The 17,132-nt window shown below is 38.5% G+C and overlaps 1 protein-coding gene across 4 annotated transcripts in view; it reads right to left on the bottom strand.

The window, feature by feature from the left end:
* The window catches only part of LOC116466013 (histone PARylation factor 1), a 30,465-nt gene that overhangs the window by 6,520 nt on the left and 6,813 nt on the right, over positions 1 to 17,132 (bottom strand). For all 4 annotated transcript variants that reach the window (XM_032148907.2, XM_058436874.1, XM_032148909.2 and 1 more), the window contains exons 4-6: positions 16,080 to 16,178; positions 9,700 to 9,850; positions 5,110 to 5,197 (exon numbers count right to left, since the gene is read on the bottom strand). In XM_032148907.2, the coding sequence (XP_032004798.1) occupies positions 5,110 to 5,197; positions 9,700 to 9,850; positions 16,080 to 16,178 (338 nt within the window). The remainder of the gene's footprint in view (positions 1 to 5,109; positions 5,198 to 9,699; positions 9,851 to 16,079; positions 16,179 to 17,132) is intronic.

The following is a 17,132-nucleotide window of genomic DNA, read 5'->3' on the forward strand; positions in this document are numbered from 1 at the left end:
CCTGGCTCATCCCGTGTTTAACTGCCCTCAAACTAAATTTTTTTTCATTTTTAAATGGTTGAAAAATCAAACAAGAATGTGACAGATTATGTATCCCACAAAGTGTAAAACATTTACTATCTGGCCCTATATGGAAAGTCTGCCAGCCTGGTTCAGGCACTATATAGTTGCCTCTGTATCTGAGGGTTCTACATCCTTGGATTAAACCAAGTGCGGATTGAGATACTCAAAAATAAAACATATGGATTTTAAAAATACAGTATAACAACTATTTACATAGTGTCTACATTATATTAGGTATTCTAAGTAATCTAGAAATGATTTGAAATATACAGGAGGATGTGCATAAGTTATGCAAATACTACACCAACTTATATGAGGAACTTGAGCATCAGATTCTGGGTATCCTTCGAGGTCCTAATACTAAGACAACTGGATTAAAAAATAATCCAAGTAGGTAAAATTTGTTCTTTTTGCCCTGTCCTACCATATTTGTTAAAAAAAATTACTGCCTTGTGACTTGTGGTGAATTAAAACCAGAAAAAGACAACAATGTAAGAGACAAGAAATCACTGCAGAATTAAACCTTTAACTAAAACCTTCACCAAAGTGGGAGAAGAGTAGGCATGGCAAGCGTGCGTCTGAGGTCAGAATAGAGAGAAATGTCTAATATTTACCTAAAGAATATATTTTTACAAATTAACATTTCAATTTTGGCTTTCAAGATTTTTTTCATTCTTTCTGGATGTTAATGTACATCAGATCTCAGGATGCAAATGAGATGGAAGTATGAACACTATCTATTTAGACTTCCTTTTGACAAACTGTATGTCCTTTTTAACAAACAGTACTTCTTTGAGAATAATAATGAAAAGAATGGATATTATTCAAACAAACCAACAAAAACATTTCCAAACAGGTGGCTGCTATACTGGGGGAGAGTAAGACTGGTTAAAACATTAACAATTATACTTAAGAATGATAGGTGATGTTAAATTATATGTATGAGGCACAATGTTCTGATGATACTAACGAAAAATATAAGGTATGATATTACTAAGGATGGGCTGAGCGCAGTGGCTCACGCCTGTAATCCTAGTGAAAGGATTTGGGAGGCTGAGGCAGGAGGATCGCTTGAACCCAGGAATTTGAGACCAGCCTGGGCAATGTGGTGAGACCCTGTCTCTACAAAAAACGAGAGAAATTAGCTGGACTTGGTGGTGGACACCTGTAGTCCCAGCTACTTGGGAGGCTGAGGTGGGAGGATCACCCAAGTGCAGGAGGTGCAGGCTGCAGTCAGCCGTGATCATGCCACTGCACTCCAGCACTCCAGCCTGGGCAACAGAGTAAGACTCTGTCTCAAAAAAAAAAAAAAAAATTACCAAGGATGGTATTAAAAATATACTATATACTAGTGCTTTTAACCCCAGTCTATGAGTATCATTTGGTTCAGTCTTGGTGACAGTACAGAATACATGCTGTTACCCCAGTCACAAAATGTTTTGTTCCCTTTCCCACTTTTGGTGGACCAGTATTGCACCGAATGAATGGCAAACTGCACCACCTACGTTTCTAACTATCTATAAACAGTGGTGACGTATTTGTTGGTTTGAAACCTTTTACAAATTAAACTTTACATAAGCTTCATGACCTTCCTTTCTTCAGAAAAATCAGTGCCGATCATTTCAAGACAAGAGATGAGGCTTTCTCCAAAAAGCTCCTTAAGGATGGAAAATAAGTGGTTCCTCCCTGTACTCGTGGGTGTAACTGATTGACTGGGACCCTTAGAATCTCTCTCGCTATGCTCCAGTGAGCCACTACAAATCAGGGTGGGTATGGAGGTGAAGAATTTAAAGTTTATCACTTTCCAGTATCATATTTTCTATTTTTACACCTGGCAAGTCACATATGGACTAAAAAGAATAAGCAACTTATGCGAATTACTAAGCTAGAAAAACACTGAAGAACAGAGATGAAAATATTCAGCTCACCATCAGTACAAGGAAAAATGTTCTTCCAGCAATAAAACATTCTACAGAAATTTCATTTAACTGAAACCCAAACTTAAAGAACATCAGTGAAGCCTTAAATTAGCTATTCAAAAATGAAGACTTAAATGTTTCTACTCAAAATACTCAATGAGTTAGGAGTTTCACTGCTGAATTCTTACTATATCCCTGCCACTACTATCAACTAGAGTACTTAAATTAAGCTACAATAGTTCTGTCAAGGTAAAAATCAGGCAACTGGGCAGGCAACTCTTCTTACTTCAGACAGTAGTATGCACTCTACAGTCAGAAAACCAAGTATGAAAACCAGTACCCTCAGCTGGGTATGGTGGCTCATGCCTGTAATCCCAGTGCTTTGGGAAGCCAAGGCAGGTAGATAACTTGAGGTCAGGAGTTCGAGACCAGCCTGATCAACATGGTTGAAACCCCATCTCCACTAAAAATACAAAAATTAGCTGGACATGGTGGTGGGTGCCTGTAATCCCAGCTACTCAGGAGGCTGAGGCAGGAGAATCACTTGAACCTGGGAGGAGGAGGTTACAGTGAGCTGAGACCCTGCCATTGCACTCTGGCCTGGGTGACAAGAGCAAAATTCATCTCAAAAAAAAAAAAAAAAAAAAAACCAAAAGAAGAAAGAAAGAAAGAAAGAAAACCAGAGCCCTTACTGACTAATGCTGAGCACCCTGGGTCTATTTCCTTTGTGAACATGGGAATAAGACCTACTTTAAAGAGTTGGGTGAGAATTAAATACATCACTTGTATAGTGAATCAAGACACTGACATTTAAGAATTGCTCAATACAATGTATCTTATTTGCTAAGTTGAGCGTTGTTGTAAGAAGCTTCAAAGGGTTAAGAACAAACTTAGTTGTGATTTGCTAATCACTGTCACATTAACAAACTGCCAGTCAATTATACCTCCTGGCAAACGACACTGGCAAGAGCAAGAAGATTAGGTCTTTCACTCTTACGTTTTGCTACCACTTCAAAACTAATTAAATACAGAAGGATCTAATGCCTAGAATATTAGACTTGGATATATAACCCCAGAACCACAACTACCGCAGGGTAACAGGCTTTGCTCCAGGGCACTACAATTTAACATCCATCACCCCAAAAGCTTTAGAGACTGCCCATCTCTACAACAAATGTGCTCAACCTTTCCCAAATGAGATAGTAATCGTGCTTTTTTAAAGCTCTCTCTGTGAGCAGACACACGAAGAGAAGATGACTTAGTGTAGAAGCAGAAGACTGACCAGTAGCTAGGGCCCACGATGGTCCCATCAGAGACTAATTGCCTCTGGCTTCAAAGAGGAGATATAGAACAGATCAGCCTAAGAGAAATACAGTGTGGGTTATATTTTTTCCAGTATCCACATGAAAAAACAAACAGATGGGACAGGAGAAGGAGCTTAAAAAAAAAAAAAAAAAAAACAGGTGAAATTAAGATATTTTATTTAACCCATATTTCCAAAATAGTCTTATGTCAACATATAATCAATGTAAGAAACACTTAATCCTGTTTTAATTTACAAACTTAAACTAATTAAAATTATACAAAATTACAGGCCAGGTTCAGTGGCTCATGCCCATAATCCCAACACTTTTGGAAGCCGAGGTGGGTCAGTCACGTGAGCCCAGGAGTTCGAGACCAGCATGGGCAATAGAGTGAGACCCTGTCTCTACAGGACAAAAAAAAAAAAACCCACCAATTAGCCAGGCATGGTGGTGCACATCTGTAGTCCCAGCTACTTGGGAGACTGAGACAGGATAATTGCACCACTGTGCTCCATCCTGGGTGACAGAGTGAGACCCTGTTAAAAAAAAAAAAAGTAAAAAATAAATAAATGCGAGTTACAAATTTTGTTGCAGTAGCCACATTTGAAGCACTCAGTGGCCATCACACTGGACAGCTCAGCCACATTCATCTTCCCTATGGCAGTCCTCTAAGTGGCAGGGGTACAGCAAAAACAGATCCATATGAATAGCTGCCACCTAAGACATCTCTGTCTACTGGCTGGAGACTCTGCACAGTAAAATTTGAGAAGAACTGCTTTAGAGAACTGGTTTAAATGCAGATGTGCAGGTCACAACCCCAGAGACTGGTAACTACCAAGGCTAGTTAGTTCTGTTCTGAAAAATAGACGGCCAAATACGTGCGTTGGGCAGGAATATGTGGTTCCTTGAGAAGATGCTAAGTTTGATTTCCCTTTAAGTTTTATCCCCGCAGAAGAGGATGATCAATAAAGGAATACCAGCAGGGCTATTCACGATAAGGGAATGGAGACAAAGGGAAAAGAGTTGAGAAGCAATTTTAATTCTCGATGTTTAACATAGTAATAAATAGATTATGTGCAGTGGTCCATTTTCAAAGTGTTTTTATACTTACAGATGATGTAGTTCAGTATCTTGGGCTTCTGAAAGCTAAATCATTTTATATGCAGATGAAAAAATGTTCACAAAGAACCATAAAAACACACACAATTTCAATCATGACTATTTTGCAAGTTGACTGTAATGTCAAAAGTTTGGAAATAGTTCCCAAGAAGTAGGCAATAGGTTAAAATTCTGAAACCCGTCTCTACTAAAAATACAAAAATTAGCCAGGCATGGTGGTGGATGCCTGTAATGCCAGCTACTTGGGAGGCTGAGGCAGGAGAATCGCTTGAACCTGGTAGCTGGAGGCTGCAGTGAGCCGAGATTGTGCCACTGCACTCCAGCCTGGGCTACAGAGCAACACTCCGTCTCAAAAAAAACAAAAAACCTACTGAATTTTGAGCACTGAGGCAAGCATTTTGCTAAGTATTTTAATACTTGTTTACACCCCAAATTCCTTTATGAAGTGCATATGATTAACTTCATTTTACAGATGAAAAAGACAAGATTTCACAGGGTTAAATAATTTGTTCAAGGCCACACAGCTACGAACTCAGTTTTAATTCAGGAATGGCTGACTCTAAAACCTAAGCTTACTCTTTATTACTAAGGTCTAGCGACTGTGTCAGAAAAGGTATATGGACATACCTACTTCCCAATATAAGCAAAACCTTTATTCACATGCATTAACATATATGCACATGTTTACATATGAAATACATTACCATCTGTTTCAGGGAGCTCTCGGTACCCAACATCATTTTTATCTACTGGAACAACCAAGCCTGCACCATGAAAGGTCTTTGTCACAACCTACGTTAAAGAAAATAATAAAATGTAATCATGGTAAGCAGACATCAAAAAAAAAAAAACCCCAAATACATAAACCCTCAACATTTCTGCCAAAATGTAACATTCAATGACATTTTATTTCAGTAAATTTGGACTCCAGGGTAAAAATTTAACACTATTTTTTTTCTTTAAAATTAGCTAAAAGTTAAACACTTGAAGTAATCACAGAACAATGAAATAATTGGCTTTTCTTAATTGTGCCAGTCACTTGGAAGTCTGCATCCTGATTTGTTAAGGAAGAACCCAATACATCCTAAAAGGCAAGCCAAAATATCAGTTTCCTCTAAGGTCAAAGTACCTTCTTCGTAGAAAGCATAGAGGAACCTGGGTCTAAAAGAAAAAAAGTAAGAAACAGGTCTTGTCAGCAAGAAGATACGGTAGGACACGGCCAGGCGCAGTGGCTCACGCCTGTAATCCCAGCACTTGGGAGGCTGAGGCGGGCGGATCACGAGGTCAGGAGATCGAGACCATCTTGGCTAACACAGTGAAACCCCGTCTCTACTAAAAATACAAAAAATTAGCCGGGCGTGGTGGCGGGCGCCTGTAATCCCAGCTACTTGGGAGGCTGAGGCAGGAGAATGGCATGAACACAGGAGGCGGAGCTTGCAGTGAGCCGAGATAGCGCCACTGCAGTCCGGCCTGGGTGAAAGAGCGAGACTCCATCTCTTAAAAAAAAAAAAGAAGATATGGTAGGACAGAACTCCTCTCATCCATCCTGCCAAATTCAGACCCCCCTATTTTTAACTGGAATATTTAGGCTTGTTTGCAAACTTCCCAAAAGTGGGGCAGTTTCTAGGTTTGTGGTATCCTTTATGGAGGCAAATCATATAACCAGTGAGCTTTTATTAAGTGGTAGTCTTCAAAGACAAAAACAGGCCCAACTACAACTACCACCACAACCCTTCCAGTTTCCATGCTTCCTTTAGCTCATGTTAGTGGCATTATTTTTAGGTCCTTTCCTTAGCAAAACATCTGTACAAATATTCCACTTCTTTATGCAATTCAGTGAAAAGTTTCCAAGGCAGAGGAAGGACACAACCCAAAAACCAAACTCCAATTTTAAAGGCCTCTCACCTAAGTCTCTATATCTTAAACATTTTTTTCTCTCTAATCTCCCTATTCTCCCAGTCTCTTGCTTCTTTCATTATCCTTTATTAAGCTGCCAGAAAGGGCAGATTATTCAAAGGAAGTTATCAGACAACTGCTTACCACTTGGGAAAAAAATGAAGTCATTGTCTTCTATCTTAATCTTTCTATCAAGATAATCTGCAGCTGGATTTCAGAATTAAATGTAAAAATAAAGCCATACACATATACACCATGCAATACTATGCAGCCATAAAAAAGGATTAGTTCACGTCCTCTCTAGGGACAGGGATGAACCTGGAAACCATCATTCTCAGTAAACTATCGCAAGGACAAAAAACCAAACACCGCATGTTCTCACTCATAGATGGGAATTGAACAATGAGAGCACTTGGACACAGAGCGGGCAACTCACACACCGAGGCCTGTCGTGGGGTGGGGGGAGCGGGGAGGGATAGCATTAGGAGATATACCTAATGTAAATGATGAGTTAATGGGTGCAGCACATCAACACGGCACATGCATACGTATGTAACAAACCTGCACGTTGGGCACATGTACCCTAGAACTTAAAGTATAATAAAATAAATAAATAAAAAATAAAGCCATAAAACTAGTAGAAGGTAAATTTTAAAAAATAATTTTTTGATAGAGAAGACTACATAAAAATAAAAAGTCTATCCAGTGAAATCAAGTACACAAGACAAATTAACTGATAAAATATATCTGCAAAATTTAACAGTAAATAAAAATTAATGTCTTTAAACTATAAGGAAGTCTAACAAAGGAAAAGACTAACATCCAAATTACAACACATGTAAGAAAAAGACTAATTCTAACCCTGATAGAGAAATGGGCGGAGTTCAGGCAGTTAAAAAAAAAAACATACAATGATCAACAGATAAGTGTAAGTATATGACGTCCTTTATAATTAAAAGAAATGCTAATTAAAACTGCAGAATTTTATATCAGCATGGAAAAAACTAAGAAGACTAAAGAAAACCCCACAAAATTAGAAACAAGCAAAGAAAAACTACAAACACACATACACACACACAAACTACTTTGGACCTGGCAATACTATGTCTAGGAATTTCTTCTAAAAAAATAACCAGATAAGTATGAGAATAAAGGTATAAAAGGATATCTATGGCAGGATTGTATTTGTGAAAAATCTTAAGCAACCCAAATTTTGAACATAAGCACAGTATTCTGCAGCCACTCAAAATTATGAGGTAGATCTTAAATTGGCAATATGAGGTGATAAACATACCATATTCATAAGTGTAAAAAGCAGGACATAAAGCAGCAATAATGAAAGAAAAAGACAGCAGTGCTACAGCTGCCAACTCAGGCTGAACAACATACAGTAAGAATGATGGTAGATGTTCAGATTTTTCACAGATGATTACCTGTACTAACTGTCCATAAAGAGGAATCAATTAAGAAGTCATCAGAATCGTAATTTTATTAGGAAATTAAGAAGAATAAGATTACAAATTTAGGAAAACTGTATAGGGGTGGGTGACATCCTGAAGCATCAGATCACAGGTGGATGGAGTGCCACACCATCATTTTAAGCATCATTTAACCAATGTTCCTTATGAAGAAATCTACGTATGGAAAAGGTGAAGTGACAGAGAGCCAATTAGTAAGAAGATGGGGTGGAGAGAATGCTAAATATGAAAAATATGAAGCTGGGTTTTACATGTGTCATTTAAAATTTTGGACAAGACACAAAACCTCTATAACCCTCAATTTACTCATCTATAAAATAGGATAATTCCAACTTTGCAGATTTGTTGTAGGGGGTCAAATGATATAACTCATAAAGACTCTGCATTCCAAGGTACGCTAAGTTACTGTCAGTATAAACACACTGATTTCCAGTGTGCTGCACAGTGCTCTATCATACTAGAGTGGATATATTCTCATGCTCACACACAAGGACAAAGCCACTAACTCACATATACTAGCGGAATTGAATTTTTCGGTAGAAAAATATGAATTAAATGAAGATCTCACAAAAACAATAAAAGAACAACCTTACATATAACAGAAAAGGGTTTGAAAGTATAATCATCAACAGGGGAGGATTAAAAACATGATTGTCTTGTAAGTTCTTTTTTGTCTTTGTTTTTACCAGCTGTTTCTGTATAAAAAACAAACACTAAAATGAAACTTCATGGGGGAGGGGTCTAGGACAAAAATATTTATGAAATTTAAAACTCAATCATATTTATGGGAAGAATTAAGAAAATGTCTGAAATAAATTACAGCTTGTGGTAGAAAAATTAAAAAAGAAGACTGATTAAATAATTTGCTAACAGCTATTAGGTGTACGGATGCTCAGACTTTAGTCAAAACAAATTAGGAATACATTAACTAGGTTACAAATGCTACCCTTCCTCCTAGTCACAAAGTGGGAGAAGCTTCCTGTGATAACCAGAAACGTAAATGGCAATATAAAATCTTAATTTTTAAAATGCCGTATTGTAATGGGTTTCATTAAAATGTATGTTTTAAGAAACCTTCCAGTCTATAGGACTAAAGAGTGCCTAGAGCTTATCAGAATATCACCCTTGCAGCTGAATCACGCTCAGAGAAGGAACTGAAGTAGGATTTAATGTCTAAGTACACTAAGGTACTTCATTACCAGTGCTAGTTTATTAAGGAATAACAAGTTCTCCATTTAGCTTAGAACGTTCAGATGAACCAGCAAGGGCAGACAAACAGTGAGAGGCTGGAGGAGACTGGGGAACCCTCATTCCAGTGACAAATGTTTTTTTTTTCCCCAGAGGCCACAAGAACAAACTCCTATAGAATTCTCATTTACTCCAAACCAGAAATCTTCCAGTTTGTCATTAACTTACTCTGAAATCTATAGCTGAAAAACCAAAAGAATCCAACACTAAGAAGTATTTGCTCCTTTACAAAATACTCCCCTCACACTGCAGACATTAGGAGAGATGCAAAAGGAAATGATAGGATTAATAAGGAAAAAGAAAGAAGCACCGCTTATATACACGTTTACTGGAGAAAATGTATGTATGTACAAAGCAGCTTTCACTTAACTTTATGAAGTGATTAACTGATAAACAAGATTAAAAGAGTGGTAAGTACTGGCATGAGTTATTCAACCACGGCAGTGATATCACCAGTTGTGCAATTCAATCAGTGTACCAACCCAAAGGAGCCATCTGACCCGTTTCAGTGCCATCCTCTTTCAGTGCCATCCTCCTAGCACCCCTGAGGGACAGCATCCAGCTCTTAAGATAGGACTAGGGAAGAGAAGGGTAAAGTAGAGATGGGAAGGAATCAAGAGGGGGAAAAAAATATGCTATAGCAAAACAGAGACCAACAGTTTGAAATCATACTTTCTTATCTCTCTGTTTCATCTTCATGGTTCTCTGTTCAAGCGAGTACCCCAATTCTCTGGCTGCTTCTGTGAGTTTTTCATCTATGCTTTTCAAGAGATTGATTTTCTTTTTATCCGTTACTTCTTTAAGTTTTTTCGTCAAAAATAATCTGAAAAAGAAGTAAAAGTCCTCATTATGTGGCAGGCCACTGTACTAAGTACAAAGACCTTTGGAAGTTGAACCAAGGTAAAATTGTCAAATTCCATGCAAGAATAAGTCCACAGAATAATCACCAACACTTCTCTCAAAATCCCTAATAGTTTTCTTCAAATAAGAGTAAAGCAATATTCATAAAAAACTACCAGTCACAGAAAGAGCAAATACGATTCAAATTTATATTAGTATTCTAATGTCTACAATAAAGGTATAAGGGATATTTACAAAGCTGAGATTACTCAAAGTTTAAACTGTATCACTTGATACTAAGATATGGCATACTACTTTGGAGAAGTCTGACCTAATAGAAAAAAAAGTAGACATCGAAAAAAAGTAGACATCAAAAAAATTTTTCAGGCTGGGCGCAGTGGCTCATGCCTGTAATCCCAGCACTTTGAGAGGCCGAGGTGGGTGGATCACGAGGTCAGGAGATCGAAACCATCCTGGCTAACACGGTGAAACCCCATCTCTACTAGAAATACAAAAAATTAGCCAGGCATGGTGGCGGGCGCCTATAGTCCCAGCTACTTGGGAGGCTGAGGCAGGAGAATCGCATGAACCCGGGAGGCGGAGCTTGCAGTGAGCCGAGATCATGCCACTGCACTCCAGCCTTGGCCACAGAGCAAGACTCCGTCTCAAAAAAAAAAAAAACAATAATTTTTTCAGGGACTGGGCATGGTGGCTCATGCCTGTAACCCCAGCACTTTGGGAGGCCGAGGTGGGCAGATCACTCAAGGTCAGGACTTGGAGACCAACCTGGCCAACATAGTGAAACCCTGTCCCCACTAAAAATACAAAAATTAGCCGGGCATGGTGGCACACACCTGTATTCACAGCTACCCGGGAGGCTGGGGCACGAGAACCACTTGAACCTGGGAGGCGGAGGTTGCAGCCAACCAGTCAGCCAAGATGGTGCCACTGCACTTCAGCCTAAGACTGTCTCAAAAAAAAAATTTTTTTTTTTTTTGAGATGGCATTTCATTCTTGTTGCCCAGGCTGGAGTGCAGTGGCAAGGTCTCAGCTCACTGCAACCTCCGCCTCCTGGGTTCAAATGATTCTATTGCCTCAGCCTCCTGAGTAAGCTGGGATTACAGGTGCATGCCACCACGCCTGGCTGATTTTTGTATTTTTAGTGGAGACAGGGTTTCACCATGTAGGCCAGGCTGGTCTCGAACTCCTGATCTCAGGTGATCCATCTGCCTTGGCCTCCCAAAGTGCTGGGATTACAGGCGTGAGCCACTGTGCCTGGCCTTTTTTTTTTTTTTTTTTTTTGAGACGGAGTCTTGCCCTGTCGCCCAGGCTGGAGGGCAGTGGCCCAATCTCGGCTCACTGCAACCTCTGCCTCCTGGGTTCACACCATTCTCCTGCCTCAGCCTCCTGAGTAGCTGAGACTACAGGTGCCTGCCACCACGCCCAGCTAATTTTTTTGTATTTTTAGTAGAGACGGGGTTTCACCGTGTTAGCCAGGATGGTCTCAATCTCCTGACCTTGTGATCTGCCCGCCTCGGCCTCCCAAAGTGCTGGGATTACAGGCTTGAGCCACCACGCCCGGCCCTTTTTTTCCCATTTTTAAAGAGACAGAGGACACTTATAACACTTAAGGTCAATAGATTTTTTTTTTAATGTTGAAGTTTGTATTAAGAAAAATTTAGAAAATGTAAAAGGAAAGCAAAGTACTTTGTAAGCGTATACAAAAGCATAATCCAAAGTAGTTTTCAAAAGTATGTGAAATACAGCATGTTAATGCCACTTATGGAAATAATTTTATACTTTATCATAAACAGATTAAGATTTTTGCCATTAATGTAAAAGGTCAGCAGTAAAATGAAGAGCGGGAGGGTATGCCAGACTCCCAGGAAGAAAGTTGAGGGAGTAACAACTCCTAGGAAGAAACTGACTTCTATTCACTGCCAACATCTGAGTTTGTAGTATTCCCTACAACACTGTTATCAAAGGGCTTAGAACATTTATAGTGGGTGCTAGTCTTAGCTTCATTGTACTTATCAGGAAAAAAAAAGGCACAGAGGATAATCAACTTACCCATGTTGAGAGAGCTTATAGATTAAACCAGTAGAGTTACCAGTAGCACTGGTAGATTAAAATGCCACAGAAACCCAAGCCATCAAAATCTAACTTCTGATTACAGCACAGTTACACTAAATCTTACCTTCAATTATTACCAGCTGTATGTCTAGAGGATATGTTTCTATCAACCATAAAACGCAGATTTGATCATGTCAGTCCTGTGTCAATCGATCTTTACAATCTTCCTCAACACTCTGGCATGGCAATACAGCCATTCAAGTACCCTGTGCCACGTAGTTTCACACTTTCACACACATACTGCTCCCTTACCTAAAACATCCTTCTTCCCATTCTTTCTAGTAAGTTCTTAGGCACCCATCAAAGCCCACATAAAATATCCTCTTTTACCTCTGCCACCATTGAAGGCACTTGGTAGCTGCCTTGCCATACATATCACATTATTATGACTATCTTTAAGTTTTTGTCTCTGCCGAAACCTACTCTAGCACTTTACTGTGTGATGCTTAAAGATAAGGTGCAATGTGCAACTGAAGCCATAACCATGAACACGAACATTTTGTGCTGTGACTTTAAATCCATTAGAATGTCTTTAACGCAAATGAAATTTGTACCCATGCATGTTATATGGCATCATGCAATGGCCCTTTGGAAATAGTGGTTCACTACGTTACACAGATGTAAGTGTTGAAACTTATATATCAAATTCACTCCATTACATAACATTATGAAAAAAAAGCTATTGTGCTCACAGTGGTATTACAAGTTTCTCAATCTAATTTTTATTGAAACCTTGAATTTTATCACTGGCAAAAAATACAGTCAGTCAGTTGTTTTCTTTGGTTTGAGAGACTTTCTGCCAGTATCTAGACCAAAATAACCAGTTTGTCAATGAGTCACTCTTTCTAAAAGTGGGGAAAAGTTCATCTCAAAACTCAATCATACAAGGGCTTTTTTTTCCCCTGAGACAAATCACAGTACTTCAGTATGAGAAACACTTTCTATGTATTTCCTATTTCATCACAGAATGTTAAAGAGATGCACTCAGTGGTAGACATCTAATACATGTATACTCCATCACTGACTTTTTTCAGGCACAGGGTCTTGCTATGTCGTTTAGGATGAACTTGAACTCCTGGGCTCAAGCAATGCTCCCACCTCAACATCCGGAGTAGCCACCATGCCGGGCTCCATCACAAACATTTTAAAATACATTTGCATGTTACTGCTGTGAATAATGCAATGACTGCTGCTACTCTGGTGGCACTATCTTGATTCCTGCCAAGGTGACAACAGTATTATCCACTATTTGTGCCATTGGTGCAAAAATAACATTTTATTATCACAAATAGTTCTGACCCTAAGGGTCCCTGACCCAAGGTCAAAACTATTTACCCCAGTTATTTTAGGAAAAAAAGGCAGAAGGAAAAAAAAAACATTCCTAACTTTGTTGTTCAAAGTTATTTAAGAATTATGTTTACTTCCATATGCATTAGACAGTATGAAATGGAATCATTCTACACTATTGTTATTTGCCCACTTCATAACAAATTCAACAAATCAATACCAAAGTATTATAGTATATGGATAGTTTATATTTACCTAATCTTCCCTATTGCTGGATATGTTGCCAATTTTTCATTTCATAAACAATCTGTAATAAATATACATATTTCTGTACCTGTCCAAAATCCCTTTAATAAACAGCTAGAAGTGAAATTGCTAACTTAAGGGTATAAATGTGTACTTCACACAGTACCTGGCAATGTCACCTATCAAGAAATCTTAGAATATGGTTGTTTAAACATTTTTCAAACTGATTTCTACAAAAGTTTTACCAATTAACACATCAGTAAGGGTTTTTATACCCTAACCATCATTGGTTATTACCATTCTTTAACCTTTAAAAAAAATCTTTGCTGGCTTAATTTGTATTTCTTTAGTTACTACTAAATATTGCAAACACAAGATTTAATAATAACTAAAGACAATAAAAATGTGTTGATCAAAGGTATGCCTTGAAAGACCTTACTCAGTCTGCCATAAAAATAAATTTTAAAATATATAAAGAAATTCAGTGTTCTGATTAGCTGATTTAAGGAGGTAGTACCCAAAAAACTAAAACCGTTATAATACTTTAAAAGTACTAAAATAGTTATATCTCAAGTAATTTTTTACCCCTGTTTGAGATAAATTATTGGAGGTAGTTCCTCAAATACTCACTTGCTGATCTTCACCTAAATTATAAATATCACCCATGTATTCTTTTTGCTTTTTCACTGTCTGTGTTCTCCAATTAGCTTAACAACAACAACAAAAAAGATACCAGAAGAGTCTTGGGTTATGTTACATGACCACTATTATGTTATCTTTTTTTTTAAAAAAAAGGATTCAAACACAACTAATAATACAAATGAAAAGTTAGGCTTGTTTTTTTAAAAAGAGACAGTCTCACTGTGTTGCCCAGCCTGAAAAAATTAGGTGTTTTTACATGCCAAGGTATTTATAGAATTAATATTTATGGAGCATCTAGTACGGGGAAGATACTGTGCACAAAACAAACCCTCTGCCTCGTGGAACTTACATGCTAGTGCAAGAGACAGACAATAAGCAAGAAAACAAGAGTTTCTAATAAAGATGGCACCAATTTAAATTGAACGATAAATCCAAAGAGTTTAAAAGAAGTTATAAATTACAAATACCAAGTAACGTTTTATAGGAAACTGAGAGGTATCAGAAAAGAAAGAACATTTTTGGACATCTACAATGTAGCTGCCTTGTAGATACACCAGTATGTACGTAGCATAGTCTAGTGGTTGTAATAGGTTGATTTAGTTTGAATTCGCTTTACTGCAAATTTGTATATCAAATCACAGGGAACAACAGCCCTTTAAAGAGACAGTACTAAAAGAGGTCAAAGAAAAGATAATGTACTTGTATTTGAAGTGATAAAGTTTGCTTTCTTCATTACAATGCAAACTACACAGCTGCTGACAAATAAAATGGCTTCAAGTCATGTCTGTGACTGATATAGCACAGACTGGCTCACTCAGCTCTATTCCAACCCCTTCCCCATGAAAGTTCGCTGCATTTCCAATACTACTCTTTAGCTCAGGCTCCACATGGGACCTATCTTCTTCCAAGCAGCTGCAATACTTTGAAATCTCAGAGGCAGAAGAGATACCAGGTGGAGGCTGTGCTTCCACGATCTCCACCAGTGAGCACAGCTGTAGAGGCATCTGATGTTCTGCAGCAGCTGAAGCTGAGATCCCAGCACCTGGTTCTTAGCTTCATCGGGGCTGAGAGGCAAAGGGTAGGGCATCCATCTACCTGGCCCAGATTATACCAAAGATAATGTGGTCCTAGAGCCACTCATTGTGGCAGGAGTTCTCAACTTCCCAGCTTCCTGATGGTGGCAGAGACAAAATCCACTGTGAGCTACACAACTGTCATTCCTGGAAGCTCAGCCTGCTCCCTCAACCCTTCCAAGGATTTTATGACCACCTCTTTTTAAAGTCTGTTTCAACTATACATAAGAAATGAACTCTTAACAAGTGTTTAAAATCAGATGTCTAACAAAACTGTTGATGTTGCCATGAAACACCTGAGGTCAAGTATTATTTTTATTAAGTAAAATAGTTACATAAGAGGTGTATTTTTTGGTGAAGAGTGACAAAATAACAGTATAGATAAGACTACCTGCAAAAGTCATGGAAATTATCTCTAGAAATCTACAATTATGGGCTTGTCTCAAATCCGCTTTGTTTTTTTTTGGAGACAGAGTCTCACTCTGTCACTCAGGCTGGAATGCAGTGGCGCAATCTCGGCTCACTGCAACCTCCGCCTCCCACGTTCAAGTGATTCTCCTGACTCAGCCTCTTGAGTAGCTGGGATTACAGGTGTGTGCCACCATGCCCCCAGATAATTTTTGTATTTTTAGTAGAGATGGGGTTTCCCCATGTTGTCCAGGCTGGTCTTGAACCCCTGACCTAAGCGATCTGCCCACCTCGGCCTCCCAAAGTGCTGGAATTACAGATGTGACCCACTGTGCCCAGCCCCTCAAACCCCCTTTGTAATGGACTAATATAGTATAAACATTGTAAACAAATATAAGAGAAACTGAAATAAAATATTCTTACTTGACTGCAGCAAATACATTATCTCCATTTGGAACAATTATACAATTTTTCTTTGCTTCATTTATACCAACATATACAGGAAATTCATCAGGAGAATCCCTGTGTAAGCAAAAGACATTAAAAATTTAGCTGCCCATAATTTATATTATCAGGCAAGTGGAATTTCAGGTCTACAGACAATTTACACCTATTTTTTTTCCTTTTTGGAGGCCTTTTTTTTTTTTTTAAATCATACCAAAGTTTATCGATTACATCAAACAAAAATTTCTGTAATGGAAAAGGCAAGTTGCAGTCATAAAAGATGGCATTCACATTCATTTTAGAAAGCAACAATGTAGATGCAAAAAATTGCTTAAGTGAAAAATGCAATATTGCAGTCCCATTTTGCAAGCTGAAAAATTTTGTCAACACGCATAAAATCTGCACATTTACATACTGCATGTTAAAAAATTCCATCACTAAAGTATTATAAATATTGCAAAGTTAGGCTTGCATTTATACTGTTGCTGGTGTATATGTAGTAGATATGGAATGAACGTTTTCAGTTTAGTAGGTAGCATCCTCAAACAATGGACAACAGTTCTGAAAATTACAAGACATTTCAATAGCTCAAAATTATTCAAATTATAGGTACATCACCCTATTATTACACTTTTTCCCTTTCTCTGTCACAAATAGGATGATTACATTGTAGTGGTAGGAATACTGCATGGTCTACTTCAAATTATTCGATCTGCTAACCCCACACTAGTCATTTTTCAGCTCTTCAGTAAAATATCTTTTTTTTTTTTTGAGACAGAGTCTCGCTCTGTCACCCAGGCTGGAGTGCAGTAGCGCGATCTCGGCTCAGTGCAAGCTCCGCCTCCCGGGTTCACGCCATTCTCCTGCCTCAGCCTCTCCTAGTAGCTGGGACTACAGGCGCCTGCCACCCGCCCGGCTAATTTTTTGTATTTTTAGTAGAGACGGGGTTTCACCGTGGTCTCGATCTCCTGACCTCGTGATCCGCCCGCCTCGGCCTCCCAAAGTGCTGGGATTACAAGCGTGAGCCACCGC

Source organism: Hylobates moloch, unplaced genomic scaffold (assembly GCF_009828535.3).
Source record: "Hylobates moloch isolate HMO894 unplaced genomic scaffold, HMol_V3 SCAFFOLD_3, whole genome shotgun sequence".
Taxonomy (NCBI): domain Eukaryota; kingdom Metazoa; phylum Chordata; class Mammalia; order Primates; family Hylobatidae; genus Hylobates; species Hylobates moloch.